Below are 20,076 nucleotides of genomic sequence, written 5' to 3' on the forward strand. Positions count from 1 at the left end.
GAGGACCTTTATAATCTACTACTAATTACTGTAAAAGTAAACATTGTTTAATATGCCAGTTCTTAAAGAAATATTTTGTCTAGTCATTAATATTCTAGTTCATCTCAAAGCTTCCATTTGACAATTTAAAATTACTTAAATTTTAGTATTAAAGGGAACAGTTTTCCTGATTCTCATGAAAGTTCCTATTTGCACTGAAGATGACTAAACCTTTTAGTCATAGTTTTAGAAGAATTGGCTTTTTTATAGCCATTTTATTTACATATGGGTACTGCATAGCAAAGGCAGCAGATTAGCCCTGTTTGTTTTGCAGGGATGAAAGGTAGCATTCCCAGAGATTAAGTTGTTCTTGCTATTCCCATTCTCTGCTACATTTGCCTACATTCTTTGGTCCTTTCTATTATTTGTTTCTTTGGTGGAATCCCCTTGTTGCTTATGGCTGGATATTGTTATTCAGCAGATGAATCACAAGTTTAGCTTGAGGGCCCTAAAGCATCAGAAATAAATTAGAGCCGAGCAAGTTTAACTTCTCTGGAACTTGCACCGTTAGTTTCCATGTATTTCTGGAACCAAGATATTTTAAAGGCTTACTTTATTTCAGACACCCATTATCTTCAGTCACAGATAACTATTGATTCTGTAAAGTGTTTCAAAGATTTTTGTCCACTAGACATTTCTAAATTTGTTCAACTCCTCCTCATCATTTTAGAAATTATTTCTGTTAGGTAAAATTAAAACTAACAATGTATTTTAGTTTATTTTTCTAATGATACCAGTCACCTTTCGGGGCTAACTAAACATTTTGTGCAGCATTCTCTTAGTTTACATCCTCTTTTCTTTCAGTCTTCCTGTTTATTAAGGCTGTCCTGTAGCAAACAAAAGAGTGACTCATGTTAAAAGTATTTTAACTGCTCTAATATATCTGAGGAAGAATAACTTTCTAAATTAAAGTAATATATTTTATTAAATATTAAAATGCATTTTTTGGCTATTCATTTCTGTATGTAAGAGAAAAGTTAACTTTATGGTGTTATGCAAAATATGCTAAATTTAGATTTTAGAGCAATGTATAGGGAGATATGTCACAAATTTCTACATTTTGGTTAAATTATTAGTATTTTTTTATATTCAAATGTGCCTTGATATTTAAATAATATACTGAATGCAGAATTTAGGTTATGTGAACCATTATGGAAAATGTTAATGTTAACAAAATGAGGTGTATTGACTTTTGAACAATGTAAATTAAAGATAGTACATCTACTGTTTAAGGGCAGAGGAATTAGAAGAGTATAGATACTGAAATGTATCACTTACTAGTAGTGTGGCTATAATCAAATTAATCTGTCTAGGCTTTAGCTTCCTCATCTTAGTTTGTTCAGGCTACTGTAACAAAATAACATAGATTATGTACTTTTAAATGACAGAAGTTTATTCGGCATGGTTTGGGAGACCAGGAAGTCTAAGATTAAAGAACCAGCAAATTTGGTGTCTGATGAGGACCCATTCCTTTGTTCATAGATGATGCCTTCTCATTGTGTTTTCAAATGTTAGAAGGAGCTAGCTAGCTTTCTGGGGTCTCTTTTGTAGGGGCACTAATCCCAGTCATTAGGGCAAATTGGCTCCTAAAGGCCCCACCTATCTCCTAATACCATCACCTTGAAGATTAAGATTTCTACATATGAATGAAGCAGGTGTTGTAGAAGGTCAGTCAGTTAGACCATAGCACCATCTGTAAAATTGAATAGTAATTTACTGCCTCATTGGATGTCAGAATTAAAAGAGATAAGATTTTATTAGTTGCTAGTTACCATAGTGGTTTTTTTTTTACACTATAATGTTTGTTTTTTTGTTTCATGCTTGTACCTTCAACATTTCCTTCCATTTGAATACTTCTTTTGTCTCCTGTAGGCCTGTCTGTCCACTTAGGTGTAAGATGTGTTTTTGTGTCAGGAATGATGGTGCAATGCTAATGTTCCATTGCCCTATTTGGCAATACTCTGATCATTAACTATAAAGAATAACACCAGTGTTAACTAACTCTCCTTGCCTGACAGTAGTGCTGCCACTATTCCTTGTTTCTGTGGTAATAGATGAGGTTTGTATGGTCCTGTTATTCCAGCCTCCAGACACCATTCCAGATCAACTGGTGCCCTCTACGCCCCCGATGTGTATGGGGCTTCAGGTGAAGGATGAGTACATTTTCACTATCATCTGGCATTCATCTCAGATTTTATCCTTTTCAGTTTCCATTAAATAATATTCATGTTTTAAAATTGATTTGTTTTTATCATTTAAATTTAATTTGTTGGAGAATAGACTTTTTTTTTTCTTTTCTCCCAAGTAACGTTTTCCCCTTCAGCAACTGTATTGAGCATTTTTCTCACTGGTATATGGACATTTTTTTGTATAACCTGTTGTGTCATTTTTAAATATAGAATTGTTTTTATGTTCTCATCTTTGTATATATGTTTTAAAAAAAAAAACCAAAATGGTGGATGAAGTGTTTTAATTGTAAATAATGGTATAGAAAGCAGTTGAGGGGGAGAATTCATCTCTGGTTTGTCTCTGTATACCTCAGAATGTCGGGCACATAGTAGACACTTAACAGTTATCAAATGGATGTCTCTTAGTTGTAGAATAAAACCAACTTATCTTGAAGGAGAGGAGATAATAATTAGAGCTTATTTTCCTTGTAAATTTCTAGTGTGCCTTCATGGATCTCCCTAACCACTATTGGTTGAGGATTGATCTTTGTCCTGGGTTACTCTGTGATTCAACCATATGGATGATATTTGCCTGAACTGATAGAGCTGGATTACAGGGCTATAGACGTGCAAGCCCTTAGTCTGCCAGCCATGCTTTCTTCTACCTTGTGGTTGTAAATAAATAGCGACTGTTCTTTATTTTTCACACATTGTCAGTAATTTTAATTGTCTTTACCCTTTTATTTTGCCAAAAACTAAATGTGCCCAGAAAATACAATATTGCTTTTAAAATGCTTTGCCCCATTGGTTTTTTTTCTTTCCCCCGTAAGGGTCTTAAAGTTTCCCAAGCTGACCCTGTTATATTTATGACTCCTTCAAATCTGTTTTCCTTCTTTTGATGAATTAGGTCCAGGTTATGGGATCAGCCAATCAAGTCGACTGTCGTCTTCTGTTAGTGCCATGCGAGTCCTGAACACAGGTTCTGATGTGGAGGAGGCGGTGGCAGATGCCTTGGTACTCTTCTCCATTTTCTTATCATTATAAATGTTCCAATTATGAAACTATTGAATGAGTAAGCCAGTCTATCCATGTGGGAAAGGGGATAGGAAAAAATCAGTGATTAAATCTAAAGATAAAATGTGGGCAGTGTAAAAAGCAGAACAATATAATTAATTCTTGATCCTTATTAATCAGAATTTTATACCAGGGCCAGTATTACTGATGGGCTATCAGAGATATAAATATAGATGTCTTTCATATGGTAATGTGTTTTATACACTATAGTATACTTAAGGGAGATAAATTATATAAATATGTACACTTAAAAGCATATAATTTCAACTCTAGCTTAAACTTTGGTATTTAGGGATCATTTTACTTTGGGGTTGGATTTTGTTTAGTCTTTTATCTGTGTTTTTTGAACTAAAAGTACAACCTCGAGGCAAATTATAATTAAGATATAATTATATCTTATAGTTAGATATAATTCTTTATGTCTGACACATTAAACAGTGAGATTTAAAAACATATTCTACAGATCCATGATAGCTTGTCAGAAGATTGCAATACATATATCATTGTTGTTTTTGTCACTTAAAATTATGTAAGAAGTAGCATTTTTAAAAATGTATGTAATTGGCTTTGGCTAATTTCCCAAGTCAATTTAGTGTTACTTCGTCTTTCAAATTATGATATTAATCCTATGTTTGAGAAACATTTACTCAGTTTCTTACCCAGAACTTGTAAGAGGCCTCATCTTTGTTTTGAAATTTTAAAAAAATATGCTTCCTGAAATCGTAGATCCCATCTTAACTAGTGTTGATATAATACAGTGTTTGCTGCATAGATTTGAAAAGGCAAGTTTTTAAAAATATTCATTGGTAATAGCTATAATTTATTGAATATCACATGTGTAGTTCTGCACTAACCATTTCACTGTGCTGAATTTTTCCCGTTACTTCGGCCACTTGATTATTTTTTATAAATTAATATAATTAAGTAGGGACTTTGTTCTCTTCAACATGGGATATATTGATCACATCTTGTTCTGATGATATCAAATTAATCAGATGTTTTTGATTTACTATTCCTCATCCCTGTATCTTGAATCATGTTTTCTGGGTTTTTTAGATTGGATAATTTACCAGTTACATTCTGCTTACATAAATGTTATGAATTGATTGGGTTATTCTTGAACTATTACTTAGAACACTGAGATGGTGTGTTTGAATTATATGAGGAATGTTTAACTACCAAGGCTAAAGTTTGACTCCCAGTAATCTGATTCTGAATACTTCCATTATTTGCAGAGCACGGAAGTTCCACTTACAACTACCAATTTTTAGGAAAAAACTTTCCAGCTAGTAAGCCTAATTTGTGCTGGAGAAAATCATAGAAATACACTTAACTTTGGAAATGACAAAAGGATCCAAATAGGAAGAACATTTAGGTTTCTTTGAGAAAACTGGTTATGGGAATATTTTTTGTAGCATCACTATTTCTCTTTGAACTAAAGAATATTGACAAGATTAAAGACACAGCCTGCTATTAAGCAGTTCTTTGTACCTATGTGTGAAAAAAAGTAATGTTTCTGATCATAGGCATTGTTAATGCCTACTTCACTGTGCTGATTAGCAAAATGTTCTTCATTATTTTCAATTTTTCTCTTTAAAAATTTACTGCTCTCAGCTCTTAGGAGACATACGGACTAAGGTATAGACATTGCTATTTTCTGACATCTTATGATACCATAACTTTTTTTTCTTTCATCAATTTAACAAATGATGGTCTTCTATTAAAAATTAAAGTAGAAGTAAAATCCTTAGACATACATCTATTTTTCTGTAAATATGGTTATCAAGAGAGAGATACTGCTTGAATAATGTCCTCTGGAGGTGCTCATTCTTTCAGCTTGACTACTTCATACAAATGAAATGAGGTCATTCACACTGAATTATTGTGTTTAATCTGTTTTATAGACATCTTCACCACTCATCAGCCAAAATTCAAATATCAGATAACATAAAGATTTGTTTTCAACTCTTTTAAGGAAATCTTAAATAAACTATTCTTTCTCATTTCACTTGAAATATGCAAGGTATAACTGGCATTTACATATATTAAACAAATAAGATTTAGATGTAAAGAAATCAAAGGAATCTGAATATGCTTTCTTATATTTATTGAAGTAAACAATATAGATACGTTGAGAAAAGCATAGAGGGCTCTCAAGGAGTTCGCCTCCTTAAAATAATAGTAGACTAAATAGTTTTTCATCATTCTTTGCATTTTATTTCTCTAGGAGACATGAGGGTTGGGTACAAGGGAAGGAATAGTGGCAAGAGAAGTGGTAATGAAGGTAAAAGGAGGATAAAGAAAAGATAGACAGAAAAAAATGGAACTTTATACATGGAAAATGTTTTTCTGATCCATTATACTCTTTCTTTAAAAAGGTAATATTTTCTTCTTACCAACTCAAATTTCTAGTGTAGTTTCTGTTCATTTACATTCTAGTAGTTCTTGGTTTTTCACAAAAAGGGGAAAGGAAAAACCCACATTTTTTAGCACTTCCCACTTTACATATCTGAACTTCCATATAGTCTTACTCTGCTTCTACTACTTCCCATAGTTAAGGAATATTTTACCTTCTACTAACTTCTAAAACTTGTTTTCTGAAGAAAAACTAAATACTGACATTCTGTTATTACAATGATTAGGAGCATGCTTTGCACTGATTTTAAAACAAAAATCAATCCTTTTATGGTCAGTAGAAATTATGAAATACCAATATATTCTTTTGGGTACTGCTAATGAGATTCTTGATGTATAACAGAAAAAACCAGCTCGAAGAAGATATGAATCATATGGAATGCATTCAGATGATGATGCCAACAGCGATGCATCTAGTGCTTGTTCGGAACGCTCCTATAGTTCTCGAAATGGTAGTATTCCTACATATATGAGGCAGACGGAAGATGTGGCAGAAGTCCTCAATAGGTGTGCTAGTTCCAATTGGTCAGAAAGGAAGGAAGGCCTCCTAGGTCTGCAGAACTTACTAAAAAATCAGAGAACACTAAGGTGAGATGCGTTGTCTTATAATGATTTTACTATCAGGTTAGCGCTTTTTGATTTGACTTTGTTTCTACAACACTTTAGAGATACTGGTGTAGAAACAGACTTGTCCTGAATTCATATGGTTGCTTCAAAGTGTTTTTCCAAAGCTTCAGTCTTTTAGGACCATCTATACTTTCATTTACTAAAAAAAAAAAAAAAAAATTATTTGTTCTATTTAACAAAACATTTTGAAAGGAAACTTTTTATTCACACATAGAAGTTAAATTTAAAATGTTCTTAATTTTAATATTTAATAATAAAATGTACATAGTGATAAAACTGACTGGTTTATTAAAATTTGTTTCTGGTAAGTTTTTCAATGAGAAGAAGAATGTTTATGCTTATTTGGAAATGAAGATATATTTTTAGTGTGCATGTAATATGTGAATTTTAGTGTAATACAAAGTTGAGTTGGATTGAATTTCTTTAAGAACAGAGATTTGTTAATATTTTGGGTTTGGGGTTTTGTTTCCTTTACTAATGGTATTAGCTTGTTTTTTCCCCCTACTTCCCTTATTGTCCTTGTCTGTGTGATGTTTTAAACCTATAGTTGACCCTTTGAGAACCTAGCTTCAGATATTTCATAGGTTTAAGCATGATGGAATGTGCAGGGTTACTTCCTGACTTGATACCTGTGAAATAAGAGTTTGATGTACTTACTTCCTGTGTATTTATTTTAGGAAGTATTAGAACTATATAATTTAAAATAAATGTTTCTGTATTACCTAAATATATTTTCATGTGTGCATATCACACATCATGAATCACTGCAATCCATCATTGTAATATTGTTCCCAGCCCATCAAGATTAAGTTAATACTAGATTCAGCGTGCCATTTTAAATGGCAAGGGAGTAGGCATAGTTTAGAATGATTTTAGCCCGTAAGTATAACAACAATTAAGAAGACGTCTTAACACCAAAAAATTCGTGTGTTGGTCATTTTAAATGGCAAGGGAGTAAACATAGTTTAGCATGATTTTATCCCATCAGTAGCAACATTTAAGAAAACGTCTTAACACTTAAAAGGATAAAATTCATGTATTGGGAATGCCATATGTAAAATTTCTCCTGTCACACTCCATTAATGAAGGATAATTGTATTTCTCTTCTTAACTTTTAACCTTTAAGATAGTGTGGGTTACAACAGAATAATTGTTGTATTTGGTAACTTTGTATTTAGCCCTGACTGGTAAATCCCACAAATTTCTCAATTTTTAGGGCTGATTTTTTTTATTGATTTCGTTGTTGTTTCTGTTTTTAAAGAGATGAGATCTCGCTTTGTCACCCAGGATGGAGTGCAGTGGCACAATCATTGTTCACTGCTGCCCTAAATTCCTGGGCTCAAACAATCCTCCCATGTAGCTGGGACTACAGGCGTGCACCACCACACCCACCTGATTTTTTTTTTTTTTTTTTTTTTGAGACAGAGTCGAACCCTGTCACCCAGGCTGGCATACAGTGGCACAATCTCAGCTCAGTGCAACCTCTGCCTCCCGGGTTCAAGCAATTTTCCTGCCTCAGCCTCCCGAGTAGCTGGGATTATAGACGTGTGCCACCATGCCCAGCGCAGCTACTTTTTTGTGTTTTTAGTAGAGACAGGGTTTCACCATGTTGGCCAGGCTGGTCTCAAACTCCTGACCTCCAGTGATCTGCCCACCTCGACTTTCCAAAGTGCTGGGATTACAGACATGAACCACCGTGCCCGACCATTGCAGCTGTTTTGTTAAAAATTTGTAGAGACAGGGTCTTGCCATCTTGCCCAGGCTGGTCTTGAACTCCTGGGCTCAAGCGAGCCTCTCACCTCAGCCTCCCAAAATGCTAGGATTATAGGCGTGAGCCACCATGCCCAACCTAACCTTTTTTTTTTTTTTTTTTTAAAGAAAATTATATGTAAAGTTACTTTTACATGACTTCTTGCTATAGCAAGATATTAATTAACCACTGTATTATTTTGGCAGTCGAGTTGAACTGAAAAGATTATGTGAAATTTTCACAAGAATGTTTGCTGACCCTCATGGCAAGGTATGTTTTAGTATTTAAGATTATTTATTTCTATAGGATATCATTTGTATATTGTCAAAGCAGAAAAACTGTAGGCCATTTTTATTTTATTGTCCCAAAATGGCAGTAATATTTTCAAACATAATGAAAATTGTTTGGTATCATATATAATTTAGAAATTAATCTCTGGTAACTATTTGAGCTTCTCCAATGATAGATGGTCTAAGACTGAAATAAAGGGGATACAGTTACAACTCATGTAATTTAGTCAAGCTGGTGTATTTTGTGTTACTAAGACTGTTTTAGTGTTTGTAAAAGACATAATTGGAGTAAGTTGAAAAAGTTTTTAACATTTTATTTTGTTTTCGTCTGATTAATTACGGCATTGATGTAAATATATTTCAATTTTGAAATAATAATTTTGTAGAAAAGAATTGTTATTAACACAAAGGCACAAAATGTGGTTCCAGCCATAGTTTGGTAGTAATATAAGAGACATTTCTTACATTGAAGTAGTCCATAAAAATTTTCAGAACTTTGTTCATTTTTAATGTTGATTAAAATATATCTATTTAAGTACTTATATGTAATCTGCATGTGTACTGTGAAATTTTGGTTTACCTTGATGCATAGTACTCTTATAAAACTGTGGTCTCATATTCTGTTTCCAGCAATATGTTTGATAATGGTGAAATCTTCCCTTAGGATACCAAATGTCTACAGGAGACTTTCTAACCTAAGTGAGAGGGAGATGTGGCAAGGAAATAAGAAAAATATTAATGAATTTCACTTTACTGTTTCTTTTTATTGTCTTCACTTTATTGTTGCATATCTCATTTCCTCCTCATTTTTTTTCTGTTTTTAGTATTTTCATTACTTACAACACTACTTAAAGATAATGAAATCCCACGTTGTACATAAACTAAAATCCAGCTAAAGATTTAAATCCAGTGGGGGACATACTTAATTATTTAAATAAATTGCTTATACTTTAAAACAATATTTTCAAAGATTATTCTATCAGAAGTTATATTTATTTGAGGGTAAAATATCCCATTAAAAGACAAAGAAGAAAATACATTTGGTAAGCAGTTTACTAAAATCTTTTAAAGTTTGTAACTTACAATTGAACATGTAGATAACTATACCATTCTATATAGATATTGCTATCACTGATTACAGCTGTAAGTCTTACTTTAATGTAAAAACTTCTATAAATCCTGAACAGATTAACTGTTGATATTTTTAGTTGGCAATATAAGCCAAAGGACAAGACAGTTATTTGGGTTAACTTGTTTTATTAAACATTTAAATTAATAGTCTGTTCAACTTTGAAATATATAGTTATTAAGCATCTTCAGTAATTCCTGCTACTGGAAGATATAAGACCAAAGCTAGATTATTTCTTGAAGTCACAGTTTTTGACTTTTTGTTAAGTCAATAATGCAGTTTGGTTAGATGCCATGATGTATAGTGATAAAGACAAACATTTTTTAAAAAGATCAAATAGGAAAGCTGAGTTTAACATTGGTATAGGAACTTAGCACAAATGTTTGGCCTCTCTTAATACATGTGGAGAACCAGCTACTATTTTCCCTAGGATTGCATCAGATTTCTCTTGTTAGGGCTTTATAGCAACATAAAATTCTTATCTACCCATCTGGTTTGTTTGATTTTGGTTTTTGTTTTTTAGTCAGTTCTGTGAAGACAAATGTAATGGGAAGATTTTCTTATTTTTGTGTGGCCGTTGATTGTCCATCAGAGACTCTGTCAATAATGTAATTCATTAAGGATAAACTAGACATGTCACCATCCTGTGCTGAGTTAAAAATGTTTGAGTTTTTGCATTGTATTCTGATATTTTTAAAATAGCTGCACCCCTCCCTTTTTAATGTATTTTTAGACCAACAGTTCCATCTTCAGAATCAAGCGACTTTTTTTGATATCTTCTTTCTGAATGCAATTTTGTTCTATATCGGACTCAGCCACTATTTTCTGTAAATAATGTGGCTTTACAGACCATAATGGTCTCTATCCCAGCTACTCAATTATGCCATTATAGCATGAAGGCACCCTTAACAGGCAATAAACAAACAAATGTATGTGTTGGGTTGCAATAAAACTTTCTTTATGAACATTAAAATGTGAGGGTGTGTGTGTGTAATTTTTTTTTTTTTTTGAGACAAGATCTCTTTCTGTCACCCATGCTGGAGTGCAGTGGCATGATCTCGGCTCACTGCAACTTCCGCCTCCCGGGTTCAAGCTATTCTCATGCCTCAGCCTTCCAAGTAGCTGGGATTGCAGTCATGTGCCACCACACTCTGCTCATTTTTCGTATTTTTGGTAGAGACGGGTTCTCACCATGTTGGCCAAGCTGGTCTTGAACTCCTGGCCTCAAGTGATCTGCCCGTTGTGTTCCCCCAAAGTGCTGTGATGACAAGCCTGGCCATGTGTTTATATAATTTTCGTGTGTCACTAAACAGCCTTTTGATTGCTTTTAAAGTCATTTTTTAAAGCGTTAAGAATTAGAAATAGCTTGCAGGCCATAGTTTGCTGACCCCTGTCGTATATAATAATTAAACACAATATCTGTAAGACAATAATTTAGACCATAAATCAGCAAATGTATAATTTAAAGCCTTTTAGTATTTTTTATAAGTGAAGCAGTACAACACATGTTGTACTGCAAAATGGTAGGCTTTGTTTGGACATTATCTTGAGGGCAGTGAGCAGTCACTGAGTAGACAAGACGTACCTTTTGGAAGGATTACTTAAGCAGCGTGAGGGAAAATTTAAAATAACAAGTATGCATAGTGGAGCTAGATTGCTTGGGTTCAAATTCTACCTCCAATTTATTAGCAGTATGTACTTTAATTATTAATCTGTAAAACAGTTAATAGTAATATCCACCCATGTAAACCCTTAGAACATACCAAGTACCATATATACGTTTTTTAAAAACCAAATTTTTTAAATTAAGGAGTTTGCAGCAGATTTTTATTTTGACTGCTCTGGACCCATTTTTTCCATTTCAAATGCAAGCAGTATCAGTTGCCAAAAGCCATCCCATATATTTCTGGCACTTGACTCTGGAAAGAGCTGCCTTCACTGTGGTGCATGCTTTGAATTGGCATTTTATGGTATTTGTAACACTACCTCTTGAATCATACTCTTGAGTCTTGGACAGCTACGGTAGGAATTCAATCTGTGACTACTAAAATGAGGCACAGTTGAATCTCCTGACAGGCATTCTAGGCAGCTCAGCTGCCTGCAGTCTTTAGATCAGGAGACCATAACACACATCTTACCTAGAGAAAATAAAAAGTAGTAGTGTAGTTACTTTTATTACTTCCAATCAATAGTTATTGTTTCGAGCCTTCACAGAAATATTTTAACTTGTGAAAGTATTGCTTCTGAGAGGAGGAAAAAAAAGAGAAAAGAAAGGAAAAAATTCTATGGACTATGCTTTGGAACCAAGTGTTGGCCCCGTTCAGAAGTGGCAGTATGTGTCTATTATTCTTGGATTATTTTCAGATGTTTAACCTCAAGGATTGATAGGGTCTGGAAAAGAAGAGTTTTTGTCTTTAGTTTTCTTAATTTTCCTGGCAAGGAGGTACAAGAGAAACAAAATCATATGTTCTTCTCCCATACTATTCGTTTAAGTCTTGTTTTAAAAACTATTTTGAGTTTATCATAAAACTTTGAAAAACATTTGTCACTTTTATTTTCTAAGTGTTTTTCTTCCATACAGGAACTTTGCATTGATGGCGACTAATTTGTGTGTTTTTCTTTTTTTTCTTTTTTTCTTTTTGCATGCTGTCCCCTGTGTTGGAACTCTCAATAGAGAGTAAGTTGGTTCAATATTTGTTGGAAACCTAACTTTACTGCATGACTGTGAAATTAACCCTTTTTCTCTATTTTCTCTCCCGAAGAGTTCATGCAGTGTTGGAACCTTTGCAATCCACGAAATGCTATTTGCAGTTATGCAAACTATCATTCTGTTTGGAGATATGCTTTTTAATCTACTAATTAATCTAATTTGATTATGTTCTTCTGTTCTATATTTGATGACTGGCACACCTAAGATATAAAGGAGTTAAAGAAAAGTCTGCCTCAATTGTAATAGCTCCAGTATTTTAATTCTTTTCCAACAAATTATATTTATGAGATATGTGGGATAATAAATTTGTTCTATTGAAGATTGCTTCCATTGAATTATTTTAAAATGATTCTGAAGTTTCACAATTTTTAAAAAAACATTTAACCCCTACCTTCCCACAAATGACATTTTATTAATGTCATTCCATAAAATCAAACAGAGTGGATTATGGAATAGTAATTCTCATCTTTGTCTTCTGAAAGAAAATGTGAATCACTAGTATTATATTAGCATAGCCACTTTCCACTTTGTTCTTTAATCATAGATTAGGAAATGGGAGCATATTAACATCTGACAAGAACCCTTTGTGTTAGGGCAATCAAGTAAGAAATTTTGTCTATAACTTCCAATAAATTTTGGATATGGATAATGAATGAAGATAGATAGGTATGTATATATGTATATGTAAGTACAGTTGACTGTTGAACAATGAGGAGGTTAGAGAGGGACACAGACCCCTGTGCAATCAAAAAATCTGTATATAATTTTTAACTCCCCAAAACATAACTACTAATAGCCTAGTGTTGACCAGAAACCTTACCAATAACATAGTCAATTAACATATATTTTATTTATTATATACTGTATTTTTTTTTCTTTTTTTATTTTTTTGAGACGGAGTCTTGCTCTTTCACCCAGGCTGGAGTGCAATGGCTCAATCTCAGCTCACCACAACCTCCGCTTCCTGGGTTCAAGCAGTTCTCCTGCCTCAGCCTCCTGAGTAGCTGAGATTAGAGGCATGTGCCACCACGCCCAGCTAAATTTGTATTTTTAATAGAGACGGGGTTTCTCAATGTTAGTCAGGCTGGTCTCGAACTCCCGACCTCAGGTGATCCACACACCTCGGCCTCCCAAAGTTCTGGGTTACAGGCATGAGCCACCACGCCCAGCCTATATACTGTATTCTTATAATAAAGTAAACTAGAGAAAATAAAATGTTATTAGCCAGGTGTGATGGCTTACGTCTGTAATCCCAGCAGTTTGGGAGGCTGAGGTGGGCAGATCACCTGAGGTCAGGAGTTTGAGACCAGCCAGGCCAACATGGTGAAACCCTATCTCTACTAAAAATACAAAAAAATTAGCCAGGCGTGGTGGCGCTGGCCTGTAATCCCACCTACACAGAAGGCTGAGGCAGGAGAATCACTTGAACCTGGGAGGCAGAGGTTTCAGTGAGCCGAGATCGCACCAGTGCACTCCACCCTGGGTGATAGGTGAGACTCCGTCTCAGAAAATAAAATGTTATTAAAATTATAAGGAAGAGAAAATATATTTACTTACTAATTATTAGGTGGAATGGATCACCATAAAGATCTTCATTATTGTTGTCATCTTCACCTTGAGTAGGCTAAGGAGGAAGAGGAGGGGTTGGTGTTGCTATCTCAGGGGTGGCAGAGGTGGAAGAAAATCCATGTGTAAGTGGACCCACACAGTTTAAAAGCATGTAGTTCAAGGGTCAGCTGTGTGTGTGTGTGCATATGATCATTTACTAAGTACCATTGATAGGATATAAGCATTTTTGAAAAATAATAGTACAGGCCAGGCACATGGCTCACGTCTGTAATCCTAGCACTTTGGGAGAATGAGGTGAGAGGATTGCTTAAGGCCAGGAGTTCGAGACTAACCTGGACAGCAAAGGTAGACCCCATCTCTACAAAACTAAAAATTAACATGATGGTGCGTGCCTGTAGCCCTACCTACTCAGGAGGCTAAGGTGGGAAGATCGCTTAAGCCCAGAAGTTTGAGGCTGCAGTGTGCCATGATCGTGCCACTGCACTGCAGACTGGGTGACAGAGTAAGACTCTGTCTCAAAAACAATAACAAAATTTTTAAAATAGTACAATTTCTTATGTAGAGTACAGCAAATAACATGTCCACATTTTTATTTAGCTACTCACATTTTATATAACCAAAACAAATTTCTACTTAGGAAACTCAGAGAAGTCTTCTTGAAGAAAATGGCATCTCAGATCTTAACAGAACATAAGCTTCGGATATGTCAGGGTGAGAATAAAGGGCTTATTCGAAGTAGCTAGCCTGAGTCCAGAAAAAGAAGTGGGAGATGCTAGAAAGTTTATAGGAAATAAAAAGAAGTTAATCATGGCTAGAATAAAGGGAAGGTCTTCCCTTGCATTGAAGAAAAAGGGTTGACTACCAATTAGAGAGTAAATTTCACTTGATTTCATCGACCAACTTTTTTATTGGGTTCTCAGCCTCTGATAACCTTAAGCCTGGTTCTAGTTCTAATTGGTGACACACAAGACTGTATAAAAATATAGTCTTTATTTTCAAATGGTATGTGTTAGAGATGGGAAAATAACATAAATACAGAAAAAGCTAAATAGCACCATAAATAGTTTGTCCCTCTGTGAGTTTTAAGTCAGGAAGATCAGTGGCCCTGTCTTGCAGTCCAAGAAGTTTCTTGACTAGGACTTGAGTAGTAAATTCTATAGAGAGTCACATACTGTGTGTAAATGAATGGAGTGGGGATGAGTTAGGAAATGAGGGTGGATATATGAGATGTGTTCAAGGATAAAGAGTTCATGTTTCCAGCTAGCCCAAGATCAATTTGGAGTTAGAAACTTGTCTAAGTATTTTAGACATTATCTTATAGACAGTGAAGGGACAGTAAAGGATTTTGTTTCCATCCCAAGAGTCATATCACAATCTGATGGTGACAAAGAGACATGAGTTGACAAACTATAGCCTGCAGGCCACATCTTCCCTCCTGCCAGTTTTTGTGAATAAAGTTATATTGACACACGGCCATGCTTATTTGTTTATGTAGTGTCAGTGGCTGTGCTAAATGGCAAAGTTGAGTAGTTGTGATAGAGACCATATGGCTTGGAAAGCCCTAGGGTATTTACTATCTGGCCTGTTACAAAAATGGTTTACTGATCCCTGGTATACAGGAAATATAAAACTAAAGTCAGGCTACTACAGAAATCCAGACCTGAGGTCAGAAAGGCTTGGTGCCTTTAGTGATGGTGTGGTAAACAGATTTGGAGAAGGCCAGGAAAAAGCTGTTCTACAGGTTCTGAGGCCTCATGGGATAGATCAGAGAGACTGTGTCAAGTAGGTCACACTTATGATGAAAAGAGAATCAGGATGAAGACATGCAAAAGGGGAATTCCTGGCAACCAGAAAGAAGGGAAGTAAGAGGAAAGCAGTGTCAAGTTACAGAATGGCCAAACATACTAAACTTAATGAAGAAGCTTTTATACATCATGATTAGAAAGTAATTGGTGGGAGCAATAGAATGGAAGCAGAGAGATAATTTCTTGGGATGACTTCTGCATCTGTAAGCAAAGGATTTTGGTAGAGAACAAAAGAGTAAAGATAGTAGAGGAGACCATGTTTTAGAGAGCAAGAATATAAAGTAGATAGATTAGCCATAAAATGAAGAAAATTACTTCTATCTTGGATAAATTAGAAGGATAGGTATAGAGGAAATCAAATTGAAGGAAGAGTCAATGGAGAATTTCATGTTGAATGACAATAATGAAGATAAGTTAGGTCATCTGGTAATAGAGTGGATAGAGCACAACTGAAAACCAAGTGACCTAGCTTTAAGTCCTGGCCTAGCTATTAACCATCTGTAAAACACTGGGCAGGTCATGTAATTCTCTGCTTCCCTGTTTCCTCATCCATAAAATAGGAGGTTGACCTAGGCATTCTAATGTCTGTGATTTTCAGAATGGATTTTCATATAGGAAAGCTTGAGTTTGTAATCTTCAGGAGCATAGACAAGTGTTGAAACAAGGGTGAAAGTGAACCAAAAAATAGGGTAATGGTGTCCTAGTAAATGAGCTTTGGGGGAGAGGCAGGAAGCTCTAATATGTAGTGTTTGCCCATTTCTGAGATGTAAATACTCCTATCCCATGGTAGATTTCAAGCTACCAACCACTTCACAAAATTCCTGAATATTTAACAATTGACTCTCTAGACAGGTGCAAACTGATGCCAGCACATCACTGAACAGATTTGCTAGGTAACAGTAAGAATGAGTACCAGATTAGTTACATGCATTTGTCATAGACAAACTAGTGAAGTTCCTTGACAATATTCCTGGCCCTCAGGAGAAGGACAGAGACAGTTTAATGAAGCAGTTGGCCAAGTTTGGAATCTAAGAGAATCCAGGTTCTTGAGGGATTATGGGGGTAGCAGTGGGACGAGAGTTAAAGGAATCCACACTGTGAGTAGGAACAGTGTTGAAGCACACACTGCCTGGGGACCAGAGAATACTCAAAAATTTAATTATAGTTTCTGCTGTTACAGGTATAGAGCGTCTTAAGCAAATAGCTAAAGTATATTTTTATTTTTAACTCAGTTTAAATGTTGAAGCTTAATTATGATTCTGATAAAGAAAATCCTTCATTTCTAAAGAAAAAAAAACGAAGAGTTCATCTATACCTATATAAAGGGAATTCAAGAAATAAAATATACATTGAGAGCAAAACCCTTAGTTCTCAAATTAACATATTTACTTTTTGAGATTAACTTGAAAAGTTAATAATTTTAAGATTTTTTTAACCCATAGTTTTCAATCTATGATCAAAATGTTTATTATGATTTGTCCAGTAATACGTTATGGCTGACAGTTTTTTCTTCTTTACCTAGAAACTAATTTTCCAGTATGGTGTTGACCATCTTATAAAGAGATACAGCCTTGATAAAGGTCACTTTTCATAAGTATTTTAATGAGCTACATCACTTATAAACATTAGCTTCCCTTCACTATAATAATTTTTTTCTACCTTATAAAAATGTTTAAACAAATAGATTAATATTGGAAGTAAGTAAAAAACCCATAAATGGGTATGGAGACTAATAGTATGCCATCTAGGACTTTTTAAAAATCACTAAAATTTAGATGTAGACATTCATCTTGGATTTATTTTAGATGCAGTTACAGTTATCTCAAATCATTTAAAATTACCATTGAGGCAGTTTTAACAAATAATATATCCCATACCAAATTATTTGTGACAATTGTCATTTTGAGAAATCTGAGGATTCTCTAATTAGTCTGTTATGCCAGATAAATTTTATACTTTAAGGTCGTTGTAGTCATCTTCTCATTTACTCAGTGTCACTTCGGAAAAGCTGAGAGTTAGTGAAACTATAGTTTTTTTCCCCTACATTTTATACAAAACGGATTTCACTTTAACCAGTTTAAGCTGTGGCATCATTGATAATATTAGGTGTGCCAGCCATTATGGCCAAACTTTCTTTACCAAGTGATGCTGCATGGAATAGCTAATTGTCGAACTTCTGCAGAAGTTGGATAACAGTTCAGATGTACTCTTGTATCACAGAGTCCAATGAAAAGCAAGAGAGATTGTTTTTCCGCTTGGCTGCCAATCGCTGTGCCTCTGATTCCTGTGTTCCTTTCTATATTTGCTTTGAATTGAACATAGAGGTCAATATTTCCTCTTTTTTTCTCCCTACCTCTCCCCTTTATCAACTGTAGGTATTCAGCATGTTTTTGGAGACTCTAGTGGATTTCATACAAGTCCACAAAGATGATCTTCAAGATTGGTTATTTGTACTGCTGACACAACTACTAAAAAAAATGGGTGCTGATTTGCTTGGATCTGTTCAGGCAAAAGTTCAGAAAGCCCTTGATGTTACAAGGTAATATTTTTTTCATATATTTCAAGTTAACCTGATAATAACTAGGAATATCTAACCCCTATGTTAATAGTTCAGATTTCTGAGTCCCTTTGAACAATTTAGACTGCATGGACTCCATTTGAAGATTGTTAATTATGCCCATTCATATTGTATATTTAATGCAACATTTTTCCTTAGGTCAAGCCCTGCATTTCTTTTATAAAAATTGTATTAATATTGGTTGAGTAGTTCAAGGTGATATTTTATCTTAATTGATGTATCAGCAGCTGGGCATGGTGGCTCACACCTGTAATCCTAGCACTTTGGGAGGTTGAGGCAGGCAGATCACTTGAGGTCAGGAGTTTGAGACCAGCCTGGTCAGCATGGTGAAACCGTATCTCTACTAAAAATACAAAAATTAGCCAGGCGTGGTGGCAGGCACCTGTAATCTCAGCTACTCCAGAGGCTAAGGCAGGAGAATCGCTTGAACCCGGGAGGTGGAGGTTGCAGTGAGCCGAGATTGCACCACTGCACTCCAGCCTGGGCAACAGAGCGAGACTCTGTCTCAAAAAAAAAAAAAAAAAAAAAAAAAAAAAAAAAAAAAAAAAAAGAGGTATCAGCAAAGTAAGGTTGAAGATTGAAGATTTTATTTAGTCTACTATAAAAAATATTTTCTGTGTATTTAAACAATGTTTTATTATATATTTAAATATTCTAAATCTCTTTTCAGAAGGTTTTGAACCAATGATATATTTCTACTTTCTTGTGTAGATTGTTGAAGTCACTTATTTCAGATATCTGTTTACTAGGTTGAGGTGAGTCAGAATTCAGATTTTAGGTGTAGAGAAACATTTCTGAGAATGTTAAACTTTTTACTGAGGGGGGAGGAGCCAAGATGGCCGAATAGGAACAGCTCCGGTCTACAGCTCCCAGCGCGAGCGACGCAGAAGACGGGTGATTTCTGCATTTCCATCTGAGGTACCGTGTTCATCTCACTAGGGAGTGCCAGACAGTGGGCGCAGGTCAGTGGGTGAGTGCACCGAGCGCCAGCCGAAGCAGGGGCGAGGCATTGCCTCACTCGGGAAGCGCAAGGGGTCAGGGAGTTCCCATTCCAGGGGTGACAGACGGCACCTGGAAAGTCGGGCCACTCCCACCCGTATACTATGTTTTTCCGACGGGCTTAGGAAACGGTGCCCCAGGAGAGTATAGCCCGCACCTGGCTCAGAGGGTCCTACGCCCACGGAGTCTCCCTGATTGCTAGCACAGCAGTCAGAGACCAAACAGCAAGTCGGCAGCGAGGCTGGGGGAGGGGCGCCCGCCATTGCCCAGGCTCGCTTAGGTAAACAAAGCAGCCTGGAAGCTTGAACTGGGTGGAGCCCACCACAGCTCAAGGAGGCCTGCCTGCCTCTGTAGGCTCCACCTCTGGGGGCAGGGCACAGACAAACAAAAAGACAGCAGTAACCTCTGCAGACTTAAATGTCCCTGTCTGACAGCTTTGAGGAGAGCAGTGGTTCTCCCAGCACGCAGCTGGAGATCTGAGAACGGGCTGACTGCCTCCTCAAGTGGGTCCCTGACCCCTGACCCCCGAGCAGCCTAACTGGGAGGCACCCCCCAGCAGGGGCAGACTGACACCTCACACGGCCGGCCAGGTACTCCAACAGACCTGCAGCTGAGGGTCCTGTCTGTTAGAAGGAAAACTAACAGAAAGGACATCCACACCAAAAACCCATCTGTACATCACCATCATCAAAGACCAAAAGTAGATAAAACCACAAAGATGGGGAAAAAACAGAGCAGAAAAACTGGAAACTCTAAAATGCAGAGCACCTCTCCTCCTCCAAAGGAACGCAGTTCCTCACCAGCAACGGAACAAAGCTGGACGGAGAATGACTTTGACGAGCTGAGAGAAGAAGGCTTCAGACGATCAAATTACTCCGAGCTACGGGAGGATATTCAAACCAAAGGCAAAGAAGTTGAAAACT

General features: G+C 35.8%; 1 protein-coding gene across 50 annotated transcripts in view; it reads left to right on the forward strand.

Annotated features, from left to right (window-relative positions):
• CLASP2 (cytoplasmic linker associated protein 2) overlaps positions 1-20,076 on the forward strand; it is a 219,624-nt gene that overhangs the window by 132,275 nt on the left and 67,273 nt on the right. For 17 of the 50 annotated variants that reach the window (XM_054552375.2, XM_054552380.2, XM_054552427.2 and 14 more), the window contains 6 exons: positions 2,123-2,185; positions 3,115-3,221; positions 4,896-4,919; positions 6,040-6,284; positions 8,280-8,343; positions 17,952-18,115. In XM_054552375.2, coding sequence (XP_054408350.1) covers positions 2,123-2,185; positions 3,115-3,221; positions 4,896-4,919; positions 6,040-6,284; positions 8,280-8,343; positions 17,952-18,115 — 667 coding nt within the window. The remainder of the gene's footprint in view (positions 1-2,122; positions 2,186-3,114; positions 3,222-4,895; positions 4,920-6,039; positions 6,285-8,279; positions 8,344-17,951; positions 18,116-20,076) is intronic. The other 33 variants (XM_054552391.2, XM_054552389.2, XM_024244372.3 and 30 more) reach the window with 3 other exon arrangements.

Source organism: Pongo abelii, chromosome 2, assembly GCF_028885655.2.
Source record: "Pongo abelii isolate AG06213 chromosome 2, NHGRI_mPonAbe1-v2.0_pri, whole genome shotgun sequence".
NCBI classification, from domain to species: Eukaryota; Metazoa; Chordata; class Mammalia; order Primates; family Hominidae; genus Pongo; species Pongo abelii.